The sequence below is a fragment of the Chelonia mydas genome, chromosome 11 (genome assembly GCF_015237465.2).
Source record: "Chelonia mydas isolate rCheMyd1 chromosome 11, rCheMyd1.pri.v2, whole genome shotgun sequence".
NCBI lineage: Eukaryota > Metazoa > Chordata > Testudines > Cheloniidae > Chelonia > Chelonia mydas.
The window spans coordinates 15,734,495-15,752,851 of NC_051251.2; the positions used below are offsets into that span (position 1 = coordinate 15,734,495).

Sequence of the window (18,357 nt, forward strand, 5' to 3'; positions counted from 1 at the left end):
TATTTGCAGTTTGCCTGCTTCCGAGTAGCTCTGAAATGCTCAGTTAATTTGGAGTGGTAATGGGACTCCTGCTTGTACTTTCCACAAATGTAAAATCATATCCTCTTTTCAGTTTTACAGAATAAAATGGCTTTTAGATCTGGATATATTTTTTTTTTATTCTGGGATCAAGCTACTAGGTATCTATGTGGGTTCACTCCATAGCTGCTAGAACTGTTAAAATATTATGTCTTATTAGAATCATTCACGGCTTACTGTTGAGCCTGTGTTCCACACAGAAATAAATGTAGTTCTCCTTAAATTAGCATCCCTAAAGTAATCATGTGCTGGCTAATCATCTTGTTGAAAAAAGGATACGGATAATTTAAGGTAAATGGTAGGGAGCTAGGGAAGAACAAATCTTCACTGCATTTCTTCCCATTTTTTTTTAGGGTGTGCGGAAGGGTCCCACCCCCACTACCTTCCGAAGAACAGGTCATATGCCAAGGTCATAAAGACTGAGGATCCACAGGAAGTCAAGACCCTGTGTGTGATGTGCTGTACTTCAATCCACGGCCGCTCCAGAGTTCCATTACAGGCTCCTCCCATCTCCATTCTCTGGCAACATAACCCCAGTAGAGCTTCTCCAGGTGGTGACCATCACCAGAGTCTCCTTACTCTCTTCAGGTGGGTTGTGTGTGTGTGGGGAAGGGAGTCAGAAAACTGAGTACTGTTAACTTTGGGCTCCGCAGGGCCAGTGGGAAGATGCTGTAAACCCCCTTATCCTGCACTATTCCCACTTTGCCCAACCCCTCTCTACTGTGCAGATTTCAGGACCCACAGAGAGTTTTCCAAGGAGCCCCAGGGAAGCAGAAGAAGAGGCAATGCCGCTGCTGCAGAGGAGGGGACTTCCTGTTAATGCAGAATGGGCAAAAGTATTTGTGGGTCAAGAAAAAATGATCAAACCCACAATTTTTACCACTACTAGTTAAAAAACTAGCTTGTGTGCACTTCGCTCATTGTAGGGATATTTACAGATCCAGTGTGGTCTTTAAAAGATGCCTCACTGAAATACCAACACACATTTTCTTTGGAAATTGCACTCATCTCATCACATTTCTAGACTAAACCCCATGTCCACCCATATCTGAGAGGTGCAGGACAGGAGTCAGATGTATGTTTGAACCAATTATAGGCAAACATGAAATTTAGACGATCACTTAGGTTGAGTCTCTAGAAGTTCATGTGTCCGCAAAATGAGGGACTGATCTTTGAAACACAAAAGGACATGGATAACTTTCCTCATGTGAGTAGGCTCCATTAACTGCAGAAAGATGACTCATGTGAGTTATGGTGCAAAGGTCTGTAATTGAAGGTTTGGGGGGAAATATTTTGTGTGAGATTTTGAGTTCTTTCAGCTTCCAGTGAGGCCAGAAATGCCACCAGAATGGCTTTCCCACACTTCTACTTCTGGCAAGAACTCGGAATTGAAACAGCAGTGATAATGAAAAATATATGCAAAAACTTTACACAGGGTATTTTTTTGTTTTTTTGTTTTTTTTTTTAAATTCAAAAATGGTTCACTCTACCTCTCTGGCAATGGATTATATCATTCATTATATGCTCCTAGGTGGAAAATATAATGCACATTTAATTCCAAGCATGTCAACCCTACAGATGTCCTTATTCTGGTACCCTTACTCGCACTTACTCCTTTACACTTCACAGGATTATTGTCTTGAGTAATTACTACTGTGTGTGAGTACGGACTGCAGAGTGAGATCCCAAGTGAGCATGTCACAGTTTCTGCATAACGTAAAGTGAAATCCTGTATTAAACAACAACTTTTAACTATCCATGTTGCCTAACCACAAGCTTAATTAATAAATTATGTTTAACTGGAAGCTAAATTGTTATTGAATAGACAAATTAAATGAAGATAATGTTTTTCATTAATGAGATTACTGAAATAATATTGTGCATCTCTTTTGTGCTTAATTGCTAATGCTTTGAGATTTTTCACTTCTTTGTGGTGCTAATTTTTTTTTTAAAAAAAGAGTTCCTTGTATATTTTTTTTGGTTGATTAATTGTTTTTAGACATCAAAGCTGACAGAATTGCATGACTGGTGCTCCTAGGTTCTATCGTACTAAATAATAATCATAATTGCCATTCTAGAATGCTGTTTCTTAAGAAAATCATAGGTATTTTTAAGGTCTGATTTTACGTCCTTTAAAGATAATGGGTCAACTCCAATTGATTTCAATTGGAGAAGAAGCAAGGTTAAAATTTTCAAGACTACTTAAGTGACTTAGGAAAATCAATGGGACTTTGACTTCTGCGTGCCCGTCATTTATGAAAATGGGACTTAAATATTTTTGAAAATCATACCCAAATCTTTAATCTATACACTGAACTATTGCTACTTTCTTTAAGTTTTGAACGTTTAACATTTTTAATGAAAATACCTACCTACTGCACATTATGCTGTTTTGGTGTCTCAGCAATTACTGTAAGTCCTTCAAAGAAGCCAGCTCCCATTCTACATATTTGCATTTTACTGCATAAAATCCAACAAGGAGAGGCCAAAACCAAACTAACAAAGAAAATCATCCCCTTTAAGAAGGCTTCCAAATTAATGCCCTTGGTTTTCTTATTCTTCTAGGAGGCAGATAGGCTTTCTCCATTCCCTTAGGCATCAGACTGGGGAAGCAGCAGCTTAACCAAATTTCTAAGGCTTTTACCTGAGTGAAACTAAACTCATAGTCAGAAAACAAAGTCACTAAGGCCGAGGTCAAGCTAGTGTCCTGAAGTGTGAGTGAGCCTGCAGCCCATAACAACCAGCATGGCTTCCAGTCCCTTATCTCTCCTCCTGGGCTTCCTTTTTCTGTTTATATATAGCCTCGCCCCCAGGGTGAGATAGGGTGCTTCTTGATTGTGCCCAGGCTCTTTTGACTGTAAGCTGCAAATTGTCCCTGAAATGGGCCATAGACCCTGCCACAGTTACTTATAAAAGCCTGATTTCTCTGCTCATGGGTATAAATCTGGTATAACTTCACTGAAGTCAATGGGGTTACATAGTCATAAAGCGTGCTTATAGGCGAGGGGAATCAGGACTATAATGTCTTTTCTATATATAACATCCTAGTATTTTCTTCTTCAGCTTGCCTGTATATTGAACTTAAGTAATACATGTGAGATACAGCTAAAGTAGTGTGGTAGCCAGAACCCAGCAAAGAGGCTGCCAAGGTTTAGGAACTCAATATATAGTGTAACAAAGGTAAGTGAATATGGAGACTTTGAGCAGGGGAACATTGGGGGAGGGTTTATGGAGAGCAAATAGGAAATTAGGAGGATTCTAATTCTGGTATCAGAGAGTCTCATGTTTAGACCTGCAGATCTCTCCTCATCACAAAAGACAGGCGCTCCTTATCCAAGTTTTTGAACCTCACTGAAAGGTTTGGTTCTGTTAAGTTTAAAGACTTGGGGAAAGTTCATGTCACTGCTTATTTTAACCAACCGAGGCCTCTCACTCCTGTTTATAATTCCATGGTTTGATGAAAAATAGCAGTCAGATACTAGGATACTCTGTATTATCAGAAACCTCTTATGCTTCATCCATCTATATAAATGCAGCTACTCTGTGCTGTTCAAAGGCAATTCTGGCAGCATTTTTTCTTGACTCCTTCTGACCATTTCATTCTTCATTCAAAAGCTGGAGCATACACCAATCATAAATTAGCATGAAACAGACTGTACGTCTCATCCTGACCTAATGATTTCTGTCTAGCAAAAAGCTTTATAACCCTATTTGAAATAGCATAACCCTGAATGCTATTCCTTTTACTGCCACATCAACACAAGCAGCTTCTTTTACTATGTAGAAACAGTCCTTCAGTAATGCAGAATGCTATCAGTCAGTTCACTGAAGTGTGCAAAAGGGCTGTAGATTGCATTTAGACTTTACTTACCTTAGGATATGGATAGTGCTTTCCTTTGGGATACAGACCTCCAGTAAACCGAGGAATAACCATGTTTGGTACCAAAGTGTCATTTATCATCAAGAATGCCAACCTTTCTCCATCCGGGGACCACCAGTGGGCAACATGAGAGTGAAGAAGCTCCTCTGAAACAGATGCATATTCTTGGAAATTCATAGAAGTAACTATTGTGTGATTCAGATTACCAACTCATTCATTTGCATTTTATATTGTTTCTATGCTTTGTTGCAATGCAGCTGTTGTAATTATAAAGAAATATTGAAAATTATCCTGGACTGAATTGCCTGAATATTAAGGACCATTATAGGCTAAATTATGCGTTTTTACTCAGATGAGTATTCCCAGTGATATCAGTGGAATTACCTGCATAAGTGGGATGACTATTATTGCCTTATATTTAGCCCTACTATCATTCTATCCATTTTTTATGTTTAATTCTTTTTGTAAATGATTTGCACAATAGAATTTAAAGGCATTTTTAGCACTAATATCATTCTATCCAGTTATTTATATTTTATTCTTTAATTTGAGGAAAACCTTCAGTTTTATTAAACCTCATTTTGCATGAAATTTTGATTTTTGTTTTTGTTTTATTCTGTTTTGGAATGGATTGCTTTCTTTCTTTTTTAAAATTACTGAATTCCCAGCCAAATGAAAAATCCAGTTCCTGCCCAGCACTAGATCTGACTAATTTAGCTCTTTTACTTTTAGTCTGTGATCAGACTTTGATTTTTTTTAACTAGCTAATTTATGATTTGTACTTTTTCAGTGAACAGTGTGTTGTACAGAAATTTCAGCTGTGTGTATGGAAACCAAAATTTGGAGTATTCACAAGCTGTCCATTCAGAATATTCACTAATTGCTGTTCATGTGAGATTGATTGCCTGAGTTACAGAATATTCTTTCTGCTCCCTGACTATGAACATTCATGTAGCAAACATTTTGGTTTGTTCTAAAACACCGCTGTTTGTATTTAAATAAGGATATTCACACAAAGAACAGACACTCCCAAATACTTCTGTAAACCAAAGCCCAGGAACGTGAGTATTTATGAATTGCAAATGAAAAAGCCACACAAATAAGGTCAAAATGAGTGGCTATTTGGAATTCATCTGAATGTCCATTAATATAATTGTGAGGTATTCAATCAGCTATATGTCTGATGCTACCACACAATATTTCATATATATCTACTGCTGGCAGAGTACCGCTTAAATTAACAAGTTACCTAGGAAAGAAGAAAAGAGTCAGCATGCCACAATATGCTGGGATTCGTGCCTGGAAAGACCCCCATGTGCACCCTCTCACAAGTGTTAAAGAGATGGTGCGTGTGGGTGGGGGGAGGGGAACAGCTTCTTCCATTTCACCATAGCCTATTCCTAGGAATCCATGGAGACCGTTCTCTAGTAGCAGGACCTGCATCAGAGCTATGGGGCACGGATCGGACAGCCTGAGAATGGGTGAAATCACTTGAGAGAGGCCGCACAGAGCTCACAGTCCCCTCTACCCTTCTGAGCCCCCCACAAGGCTGTATAACCTTTGCTGGATATTACCTCATCCACAGAGCCCCCTTTGTGGTGGGGGAGCCCCTCACAAAGTGGCTTCCAGTGCCTGTCCTGACAGGGATTAACGAGGAGCAACTAAAACAAGTAAACTGGAAATACAGGACCTCCGCATCAGTGTGTCTGGCTTCCTTCATATTAAAACAGAGGAAAAGTTGTGGCCTTGCTGAAAATCCATGTTTTTTGGAGAGGTTAATGGACCTGATTTCCAACCCTTACATATCCACTTGCGTTAAAAATTGCACATGTGGATACAAACGTGTATTGGCTGGTGCAAACCATCATATGAGCATATGTTCCAGTGAGTTTTGTGAATGGAAATTCTAACACCTCTGAGGGCACAGGTGCTGGAATTTTACAATGCACATTCAATGCATGGGCACGTGTATGTGCATGCACTATTTTACATACACACGTGTAAAGCTCAGGTAGAATATCAGCGGCAAATGTAACATTAATATGTGCATTTTCAGCTAGTTACTTCTCTTTCTTATCATTTATATTTCTGACCCAGTCTTTTAATGCTTATGTAAGAGAAAGTAATTTGTTCTGTCAACAATTCTATTTATCTTTAATAAAAATTTTAGTTTCTAAAAATGCACACCAACCTTTTTTATAACAGATAAATTTCTGATATGCACAATCAAGTTGAAATTGAAAAATGCCGCATTGGCATGGCATAAATGACAGAAATTGGTCTTGTTACCCTTTAGTTACTGTATACAAATACTACAAATACTGAGGCCCTTTGCAGTCAATATACTTATATTGTATTCAGGTAATTTTAACGTATTTATTTCTCTCACAGTATCTGGTCTTAACAATAGGTGCAGCTTTGCCATAAGGATCTACAATAGCATTAGAATCTCCTTGTTCATTCTCTATTAACTAAGGACCAGCTTTTGTAATCCTTGTTTATATTGAGTGTTTCCTTAGCCATAAGTGATGTGGCAGGCAGGCACAGTCATAGGAAAGAGATCTTGGCCAGTGTTACATGCCAGAGCTCCAAAGTTTGTCAGCAACTTCACCCCAGTCCCTCCTGAAACCTGACTCTTTCTTTTCCCCAGTTTCACTCATCCCACAATGCTATCTCTTAATCTTGTGAACGGTTTCGCTCACTACTACACTACCCACAAGTAAGTATATTTGAGTAACCTTTACCAATGTTTAATATAGTCCAATTGACTTCACCAGTGCTTCTCTTATGCTAGACTTTACCTAGTCATTAGGTGGAGGCGCTCTCTCCCTTCCAGATGACCTAAATAAATGTCAGGCTGACCTCTAATTACTCCCCAGGGATGCATGCTGCCCAGAAAAGACGGGAGAATTGGCAGAACCATAACTTTGTCTGCCTAAGTGCTGAGCAGCAGAGCTGGTCAGCTGCCTGGGGTGGAGGGTGGGAAGGAATATACTGCACTCCAGAAAGGGGAGCAGGGTGAATTTGGAGATCTCCAGGAGGCATTCAGAATTATCTTTGGCACAGTGCAACTCCACACTGCCCCCAATTCAGAGCATATCACACAGGCTACCGTCTTGTGAGTATGTGCAATTCACCTTAAGGTTAGCAGAATCTGGCCCAAAGTTGCCTAGCAAAGTGTTGAAAATCATGAATGTGACCCAAGCAATACTTTGTTTTAGCAAAAAGGTGATCTGCTCTGTCAGATTTAATTAACTTTATATGCTTAAAAACACCAATTTATATGCAATCATATTAGATTTGCAGTGTCTGAAGTGCATTTAAAATGATCTTCCACGCTAAAGATGCTCTTCTCCCTGGTTTTGAACTTCACTGACCTAGTAAAATACTTACAAAACATTAATGGAATCTGTTAAAACCTGAGGTAGGTAATCTTTTGAATACAGACATTTAAACCTCTATACAATGTAAATTACCATTCTTATTTCTGAGAGTCCATTTGAGCTCGGGTTTTCAAAGAAGCCTAAGGGTATGTCTGCACAGCAACTAGACAACTGTCTGGACCATGCCAGCCGACTCGGTCTTGTGGGGCTCCGGCTGCGAAGCTTTTTCATTGCTCTTTAGCCTGCACTCTGGGGACCCTCCCCCACTCTAGAAAATATAACTATATGTAAACCAAGTTGTGAGTCAATAGAAAATATGAGCTAATGCAAAGATCTGAAGGCAATTTTGCAAGAAAATAAGAAGAGAAAAAGCAAAATAGCTTCAGACACCATTGTCATGGAATGAATAGTTTTCTCCTGTAGGTTTTGTACAAGAATCTCTTCCCTGTATTAATAAACAGCTATATTTATCCACCTTACCTTCATAGAGCCAGTCTGAAATTCCATTAAATATGATTCCTTCTTTTCCTGAGGATGTCAGTCGCAATGAGCTACTCTTTACATCAGGTTGATAGTAGATGTTATTTTCAAAAATATAAATCTAGATTAGATAAAATTGAAAAAGGGGGGAAATAACATGTTGGTAGACATAAATGAATGTTTTCATGCCAGTGATAGAAATACAATTTCCACAGATTCAGAACAGTATAAAGAATACTTCATCATAATTTTCATTGAAGATCTCTTTAGATTTTCTGGTATTATCAATTTCTAAAAAACTTTTAGGATTCAGAGCCACAAGAATGTTTTCTTTTTAACTATGATGCCAACTCAAATATTTCTACTCCCTTTATCAAATTTTCTCACAATCACCAGAACCACCCAGGTTGTAAAGAGTCTAAAAAGTCAAAAATTATTACAATTAAATAGATTATGAAATACTTTGTTAGTCCCATTTTTATCCAGCACAAATATCTTTATTTCCATCTACGAAAATAGATTTAGCTCAATAGATACAGATTACAAATATAAATTACAGATATACATCACTGGTGTAACATTACATGTGGGAATTAAGTGAAATAAGAATGAGACCAAGGAACTGAGTACTGTTTGATTCTCTCTATGCTCTTAAACCATGCACTTCACTGGTATCTGAACATCTTACACAAAGCATATCAATATAATGACCCTCCTATTGTCAAGTTTGGTTTCCTTATTTTTTTCTCTGTAGATGTTTGGGAAGAATTTCTCTTTACTCATTTTTCTTCCCCTCTTTTCTTCTTCTCTCCATTATTTTTACCCCTCACCCTTCAATGGCAAGGAACCAGTGAGGACACAGACAGCAATTAGAATCTTTGGGCAAGTGGCTGCAACTTGAACTTCAAATAAGATATCTTCTGCCAACAATTTGTCCCAGCAGCAATGAAAGGGGAGAAGGCTACAACCACCTTAAGCAGTCCGTGGTTTTCTCCTCCTTCAATGCTAAAATATAGAGAACTCTAACATGTCCTGGATTTAACACAATCAAGGGAGGAGAAGCAGGAAGAGGCCTGCATCTGTCCTTTTATAGTATCTTCCCTTGGTTCATCCCAGCCAACCCCAGAACTTTTTCTTAGAGCTGAGATTCTTCTGAGGAGATCAGAAAGCTGTCGTTGGCTGGCAGGGGCCATGAACCACCTGGAGAGACTGGCCCACCTTTTTGAAGCCTGCTAAAATGGCCAGCCCCTTCTCTCTATAGACATCCTTCCTCTTGTATCTTATTTCTTTTCTTGTAGTGACATTCAGGGAAAGCTACACGACAGAAGTGAGTCTTACACTTTGCTCTGATAACAGTGAGTTTTGAGGCTGTTTTCACCTCATTCATTCTCACTCCATTGCTGTTGCTAATGGTAAACCAAAGTGATATTTTTTACAGTCCAGGCTCCTGGTCTATTCTGGTATTTCTAAGAATTAGAGGAAGGAGCCAGTAGGTGGACACCTGGGAAGGGGCAGAAGTGTCTCCCCACTTTTTATGTACTCAGAGTCTAAGTTTGAAGTTCAGAATGTTAGAGCACTAAGAGGTGCAAGGAAGAGGGGAGAGAGAAAGCAAAGACCACGAGAGAAAAAAACAGGAGGGGCAGTGAACCTGGTTGTAAAGATGAGGGTTTATAATGGAAACAATCACACAATACTATGTACTTCAGCTTATGCAAAACAGTCCAGCACTTCTCCGAGCAAGGCATCAAACCTGTCCTCCACTCTCTACACTAGCTTCCCATAAAATTTTGAATCAATTTGGATGATAGATCTCAGTCCTTTACTTCAAAGTGCTCCCCAGCCTGGGCCCAGATATCTAAAAATTTGCCTAAAGCTCTGAGATGAAGAACATAATTGACAACTCTGTTTCTCTGGCACAATGGAACTCTCTACAATAAGGAAAAAGTTTGTCTGTGTGGGAGACAGAACTTTTTCAGGGGCTGGTCCAAGTCTGTGGAATGAACTCCCTGAGAACTAAGGACCTTCACAACCCTCATCACCTTCCACTCCAAGGGAAAGACACATTTCTTTGACCTTGGCTTCTCTTACATAAATAGCAATGCGCATATTTATTTAAAAAACAAACAAAATGAGACACTCTACTACATATGCTTCTCCACCTGAGAAGAGTATGATAGAACAAACATGTGACAGATGTTAGTCACATTACTTAACGTGCTACTGAAAGGCACTCTCATACTATGGTGATGAGAACTTGATTTAAGAACTTCTGTAGAACAGAATAGAACACTACCTCCTTTCTCCTGTTAGACAGGGATCTTCCCCTCTGCTATCATATTCTTCTTTGAAACACAGTTCTTTTGGAATGTGCTATCCCTGATCTCTCTATTGGCACTATCTGCTCCCTCTTTCCCACCCGATGTTATAACAAACACACACCAGCAAAAAAACAAACAAAAAGGTACAACAAAAAGGAAAGGAAAGGAAAGGAAAATGTGGAATCACAGCTGATGTGAAATCCTGTAATAATGCTTCTGCCAAGCCGATTTTCCCAGTCCTTTAATTTTTCTGTTATCCCTCATCCCTCCCTCTCACCTGATGTCAACATTCATGAATTGTCCTAATTGTAAATTCCTTACGGCTTATTGTCTTGTTTAAAGTGCCATAGCCATGTTTGCATTTGCCAAGCACACAAAAATAATAAATAATAACAACAAAACAATTCATAAGAACATGTATGTACCATAATAGCTTTGCAGGCAGGAAAATGCAGATAATATAGCAATAGATAAACAATACACAATATAAGTTTTGGTGCAAACATCTCTTCGATATGCGCTCATGCTACAACAGTGGGTTGCTTAATTGCAGTAAATGCATTTCCATAGATAATCTAAAAGGCCCAGGTATTTATCATATGTCTGCTTGTGGGAATAATACCAATCTAAGGTTAAGTATTCTTGACCTTATCATTGCTTTCCTCTCCCCCTCCCAATTATGAGTTGAAACAGATTTCCCTAGGCATCTTTAAACAACAGACTTTATTGATATTTAATAATATCTGTATCAGGATTTCTACTTTATGAAGCAATAAAGCTGAAGAGTTTCATACCATGAGCACTGAAGCATGTTTTAGCTATTATCAGGAACAAAGGGTGACTTGGGACAAAGTTACTTTCCGGTCAGAAATTCAAAACCCTATGTGAATTCAAACTTGAAGTAAAAATAATTGATGAAATATTTTATGGTTTCAGCAGATATCTAAATTATCCAAAAGTATTGACCAGTAATTACGTTTATATTTGAAGAACTGAAATTGGATGCAGTTCAGAATCTCTCTGAACCTGAAAAATATGACCCAACTTTAAGCTTGGAGAAGATAATGGAGTAAGAATTTTAATTATGCCAACTTTCTGAAGAAGGCAATGACAGGCACTGTAGTCAATGTATATTACCTAAAAAAAAAAAAAAAATTAGTGAGGACTTAAGTTTGTTTTTGCTGGGAAAAAGAAATGTATATAAGTAACACTAGGCAAGGTGGCCTACTTAATTGTTTAAGGAAGCCTAGTTGAAATAAGATCATTTTGCCAAATGGTTTTTCTTTTAGCCAGTTAAAAGCATTTATTTATGCCAAGACAGATCCTCAGGCGGTGTAAATGGGTGTAGCTCCAATATCTAGCATTGCCTCCAATGTATAAAGAAATGTTTTTAACTGGCTAAAAGAACAACTGGAAATATGACCTTATTTCATTTAGGTTTCTTTGAATAACTAGCTCAATCTTGTCCATTATTGTAGAACAATAACAAGGACAAAATATTACTTGTATTTCTTTTTTTCTTACCTTGTAGGTTGTTTCTGTCTCAAACTGTGAAAACATCTTTAATGTCTGGACGCTGTAGTGAAAAGCTTTCATTTAAATACTGTACAGTCACCATGCAGGATTAGGAACTACTTTTATAACTGAACCATGAAAAGGGTCTTTAATCTTGTTACTACTATTTAGTATGTGTTGCTAATTGAATTTGACACACTGCATATAAGAAAATATCCCACAAGGAACATCTAGTTGTTGGTTCCACTGACCACACGGTTACTCATTCTTACTCAGTATTAATTATTTAATAAAGTGCCCCATCCCCATCTTCCCTGACAACCCAAACAGCCAGCTTTTCATCCTTCAAACATTCCCACAAACATCCTAGTGTAATCTCTCATCACAAATTCCCCTTTCCTCTTCACTACTCCTGATCTCAGACTCCAACCGCTGTGAAATCTGTGCCTATCCTGCCCCACAGGAAATTCTTTCTACCCATTCCACATGAGGAGTGGAGCTGCTGGGGACCTGTGCCCACCCTCTACCCACTTGTTCACTGCTAGAGGCCAAGTGCTAGAGATGATTTTATTTGTTACCTAAAAATGATGAAACTGTGTTACCCATGACACGGAGTGCAATACAGATATTAACAAACTAAACAAGATTTAAACGCAGGACCTTGCAGAACTAAATCAACCACCTAGACTAAACATGCTGCTCTAAATCATCCCCTCCACTGCCAGGTCTGTGCACTGTTGTGCAGGATTTAGTCCCAAAAGAATAATGTGTTCATGCCTCCTGTTGTAGAAATACCTTAGTATAAATCACCATTAAGTTCAGTCATTCAGGCCCAGCCTGTAACTTTGAGCACTTGTTATAATTCATCTGGTGTCATTTTTGAGTTATGGGGCCCATAAAAAGTGTTTGAAGCCAAAGAAATTACTCCATGCAGATTTCTTACAAATATGTAAAAGACCAAAACCCCAGAGTCATTGGGTTTAAGACTTTTCACATTGTGGTTCATCTGAGAGCATTTATTTTTATAGATCAATTGACCACATTCCACCCCTTGAAAACAAGGCCTTAGAATGAAAATGTTCATATCTGTTAGTATAGCAAAGCAGATAGCACATAATTACAACAACATTAGCACTAAAATCAATTAGTAGCATGCTTAACATGAAAATTGCTAACATTGGACTTAACCATGGCTTGCGACAAGTCCTGAACAAGGGTCAGTGCATTGGTACGGTGCCCCAGGAGCAGCCCATGATTCTAGAAGTCAGGATCTGCCTCCTGTTTTTTTGCTACTCTGTGGGGGAAATACATTGTGCCAGGTCTAAAGTCCCTGCCTAGTGCAACATAATTCTCCTGACATGCCCTGCGTGCCCGCTTGTGATCCTAGTAGCTGGCACAATTGAGTAAGTTGGTGCTTTATTCTCCTTTGTTCAGCCACCCAAACCAGGCCACAGGCTAACCCACAGTTGTGATTATAGTAAGAACAGTAATGTACTTTCCTAGGACAATTGAAGGCTGGAAAATGAATTTAATGCACATTATTTTTGGACTTTGATGAGCTGCATAATATTATAAAGTAAGCATCTCTAATACACAGCAACAATGGATAAAACCACCTCTCATGTATCTTGCAACCAGCTGACACTGATCATCAGCTAATTTGGCAATGTGCTCCTTTCAAATAGCTCCAAAAACTGAAAGCAGGAATGCTGAATGCAATCAAATGGAATCTACTTCCTTAGAATTTCAAAGTGAAACTGAGTTCTAACTGCAATGGAAGGAACATATTAATCTGCTTCCTGATAATGTATAATTATGCAAGTGTGAATTGCCATTTGGATAGCCATAGAATTGGGAATTATTTTGCATGGCATGAATACCCCAGCAAAGACTAGACGTGGGTACCAATATTGCAAATTCCAAGCATTCAAAAATCAAGAGCCACATCCCAGAAAAGCATGAGATTGACTTAAAAACCAAGAAATTTTGTTTTCTTTTTTATTTGCTCTTTGGATTTTGAGCTGTGCATTGGAACTGTGCAGGAAATGGTTTTTCCTGTCCCACAAAGTTTTTGAGATTTCAAAAAATTCTCCTGTTCTGAATCATGACAAAATGATGATATCTCAAACATCTGTGCAAACTGAAAATCTGAAAATAAATTTGGTTTGGCTCAATCAAAATGTTTCATTTTAATAACATCAATAGATTTTGTTTAGATTTTGACCACTTTTTCTTTTTAAAAAAATATTATAATTAAGTGACATTTTGAAATGAAAAGTCATTTACAACTTGAAGCCCAGAATGTTTTGTTCTGAAATGTTGAAACACACATTTCAACAATTTTTATTTTTTTCCAAAATGTTTTTGACTCAAAAAATTTGTCAAAACCAGTCCTTTCCCACAAAAACATTTCAGTCGTAATCAATCAGCATCTTCTGATAAAAAAATGTTTTGTTGCAAAATCCCTGACCAGTTCTACTGTATATTGCACTCATGCCACATTTTCAAGCTTTATTCTGCAAAACTGATGCCTGTAAACTTATTTTATTATTTATGAATTTATGAATTATGAATTTATTATTGGTATTACTGTAGCATCTAGGAGCCTCACTCATGGCCCAGGACCCCCTCGTGTTAGGTGCGGCCCAATTTTTTAAATTAAGAACGCAGATTCTCATTTAATCACATGCCTCCAAGAGGTGGGGCTTGAAGGGAAACATGAAATATCACAAGACTCATGTTAAACTTAGGAGAGTTGGCAATACTGGAGTAGACTATGAGTAGACTACACTGCAAACTGAGATGTGATTACAGTACAGGTATTATGCTAACTTTACCCATGCTCACACCCCTAAGTTCTATAGTAATATAAATTAAATAAATACAAACCACATATCTGGGACACCAATCCTGAAAACACACACATTCTTAATTTTACTAATGTGAATAGTCAGGATTTTCAAAGTAGCAGAATTAAGCACGTGTGTAACTGTTTACAGGAGCACGGCCTTGGTGCACACTCTTACTTACTCAAAAGGGTGATGACGTGTATTTTAACATCTTCCCTTGGAGTTCTATCGCCAGAAGGGTCTGTGGGTATTGCTGACGTACACTACACTAAGTGAATGTTGCAGGTTCTTCTTAATACAAGCTCATGTCCAGTTATTAATATTATGGTTTTACAGGGATATATACTGAACACTAAAATTTGCTGACTCCATCTTCTAAAATTATTAGAAGAGAAATTGCTAAAACTATGTCAGAGAGATTCTCATAAATTCATCAATGGCTTTGTGCCTAAAATGCTTTCCCAGCTTTTAGGCATGATGATAAGAAAATAAATTGAAAAAGGCATAAGGTGGAACCAGGCTACGCTATCTCACTTGAAAATTGCATTACTATTTTTTAACTGCTTCTCACCATACCCTTTAGTATTTGGGGCATAGACCACTTAGTGAATAAAACTTCAGAGTTTGTAAATATCAAACTCTAACCTCAACGTTGCATGACCTTAGAGTGTTATTTGACAAACCTATTCATTTTCAAATTTAACAAGCCAACAAAATCTAGCATGTGCTTAATTAAATCTTTGCCTTTAATTAAACATATCTTTAGGAATAATTTGGATTAACAAGAAATTTAATTCTGATAATAATCAAATTCACTTCAATTTAGTATGAAGAATTGAAGATTCTGTTAACTTTAATGTTTTATATGTGACAATAATCCTTTCCCACCCCTTCTGCTGCATCTCAGTCAGCTCCTAAAAACCTCCATTGATCCCTCAACTAAATTAACTTCTTTCGAAATACTTGTTTATGGTTTGTAAAATGTTTCACAATATCAAATTATGAAATATTCTTCAAGGACTAATTCCTGTGGGCAGCACCCAGTCCAGGTAATTAGGGCCAGATAATAGGCAGATGTGCAAGGGTGGAGAAATCTTCTCTTAAAGTTGTGACGGCTAATCTACTGCTAATAACTGGCGTAGCTCCTGGGCCTTCTTAATCACTTCCACTAGTGCAGGTGGAGAGGATCCATGGAGTGCTAGAATCTCCAAATACACCCCCAACCCTTCTTTCAGCCCCCTATGTATTTCAGAGCAGGGTGTATGAATGGAGCTGGATTTTGTGCTATGCAGATGATGTGCACCTTTCTTCTAGTTCCACTGCCAGTGGCCCCCCTTTTCCCAGCATCTGGCCATGGAGGGCAGGACTGGATTTACCCTGAAGAGATCTGCACACATTTTAGTGACACATATGTGCTGCAGAGTTCTACTCTGAATGTAGAAGCAAATCCAAACTTTCTTGAAGTTCAAGGGTGTTCTATTTCTGCCCAGCATAAATGTACCGGCAGCTCAGTGTGCAGTCTTTACATTATTTATCTCATTTACTTCACTGGAATTATGGACATCAGCAAGGGTTCAGATGCCCAGTGCAAAGTTAAGATTCAGGGATGAACTTCCCCAAGAATTGCGAGTGAGGAGTTGGAACTAATGGCTTAATTTTGATCTATTTCTAATACATCTGCTTTGGTCTAGAGTGTAATAAATAAATAAAATAATGGAAGGTATTGATAACAATCAAACAGAATTCTAGTTAGCATATCCTTTAATATAATCTGATTATTCATCATAGTGTCACTGAAAAACTAACCCTGATCCCAAACTGGTTAGCATAACAGGAAATCCTATACTAAGATAATGAGTGAATTTTTCCAATTACTTTTTCGTAGCTTGTCTGTGACCAATTTGCATGACTCTAAGATTCATAACAACAACAAGACAAGCAGCGTGCACCGTCAAAGATAATAGAAATATGCACTGCAAGCTATGAGGGTCAGTGAGTTCTGAAACAATTTACCCTCTACCCACTAGTTTTAATAGCCTCCAGAAATTTAATTTTCAAGATGAAATGATAATACCAAATGTCCAGTGTCTTGTCTTGGGGGAATCAACAATAGTAGAATCCCAAGAAAACAGAGGTTTGTCACATGCTACAGAATATAATATATGTTAGCACCTCTGGCATACTCCAATTCTGAAAAGTAGTAAAATTGTGGTTAGTGAGATTGGGAAGATTAATAAATTTCTCCGTGCACTGGCCTTGTTTATGCTCATCTGAAGTCAGCTGTAATTTTTTTCCCCCCAAAAAACAATTTTTTCTGTGTTCTTAGCCTCCATGTATTAAAGTAAATCACTGTTATAAAATAAGGGAGAGGCAGTTATGTTAGAAAGTAAGTAAGTCTGATTATCCTCCCCCCCCAAAAATAAAAGCAAATGAATCATTATCTGGATCATAAAAGAACCAGTTTAAAAGCACAATCACATTTTATTATTTTATTTAAGAATCTGTATTCTCTTTACATAGCACCATGCAATATCCCTGTCAGAACTTCACCATTTACCATAAACCTTTAAAATTGATCATACACAAGTATGTCTGCAGTGCAATTGGGATGTGTGACTGCAGCACCTGTAGACATATCTGAGCTAGTTTCGATCTAGCTTTCAATAGAAGATAGGAACCTAAATTCCTTTGAGGATCTTGGCTCATCTGCTGAAAGCATAGAGAGGCTGTGGGCTATTGGCATGCCAGTGGATCTGCAACTAGCTCAGTTGTCTCAGGATCAGGTGGTGGAGGGCACAGCAGCAAGGGAGGCAACTGCAACCCAAGGCTACAGAACCACAATGCAACTTTACTATGGTTTCATTGTCTGAAGTGAAGGTTTTTCTTCCCTGCTTTCTACAGAGCTCCCCAGAGCACAATTCTTATTTGGGCTGCTTGCTGACCAAGACTCACCCTCATGTCTTTCTTGCCAGGAAGAGTTCATACATTTCTAACTTCAAACTCAGGTACTTATATGGCCCTTCACAACATTCTGGTGAAGTGAAGTGTCGAGAGAGCCTGTACCAGAGTGGTCTACCTCCTTATAGGCCAGGAGGATGGGAAGAAGCCAGGTTTGTTCTGGAACAGGGCCAGGAATCACCCAACGCAACTGGACAGCATAAAGTGATTGGAGCAGATGATTACCAGCTGGAGGATATATATGAGGACCCCAGCTCCAGGAGAGAATCTGGGACTAGCAGAGGGCTGGGAGCATGCTCGCCTGTATGTAGCAGAGGACTGTGAAGAGGCCTGGAGACCCTCATAGACTGGAGAAGGTCCTGATTAGTAAGCTGTGGAATGCAAGAGGATGCTATAAGATAGTCCTCTCTCCTGTTCTCCGCCTATTACTTGACGATGTTATTCCATGTTTACTTTATGTTGAAGAATAAACTAAGCTCAGAGGCATGGGCTATAAACTTGGGAGTGGCCAATTCACTGTCTCAGGCTAGTGATTGGGTCCAACCTAACACACCACTGGCATTACACAAATAATACATGATAAACAAAGGCAGTATTATTTGTGGTCAAACACCAGCATTGTGCTTGATATTATACAAGATTAAAAGAGACAGTTGTTGTGCAATATCCCATCCTTCAGGGTCAACTCATGTGCTTAAACTGTGAGTCCATAAGACCCCAATCCTGCAAATGACAGGTGAACAACAAGAATAAAACAGACATTTGGAGACACAGCTGATTTTTTTTCTTTTGTTGTTTAAATAAAATGGAAGTAGTGGTATATTTAGAGGCGTTTGCATCTGAAGGCATCATGGAAGTAATGGAGTGTCTGAAGAAGAGGGTGGGATCACTGGGAA

General features: G+C 38.4%; 1 protein-coding gene across 3 annotated transcripts in view; it reads right to left on the reverse strand.

Annotated features, from left to right (window-relative positions):
- The window catches only part of DPP10 (dipeptidyl peptidase like 10), a 427,741-nt gene that overhangs the window by 57,468 nt on the left and 351,916 nt on the right, over nucleotides 1–18,357 (reverse strand). For all 3 annotated transcript variants that reach the window (XR_006284806.1, XM_043525123.1, XM_037912763.2), the window contains exons 8-9: nucleotides 7,822–7,942; nucleotides 3,950–4,104 (exon numbers count right to left, since the gene is read on the reverse strand). Coding sequence is in view for 2 of the 3 variants with exons in the window: in XM_043525123.1 (XP_043381058.1) it covers nucleotides 3,950–4,104; nucleotides 7,822–7,942 (276 nt within the window). In the remaining variant the exon portion in view is untranslated. The remainder of the gene's footprint in view (nucleotides 1–3,949; nucleotides 4,105–7,821; nucleotides 7,943–18,357) is intronic.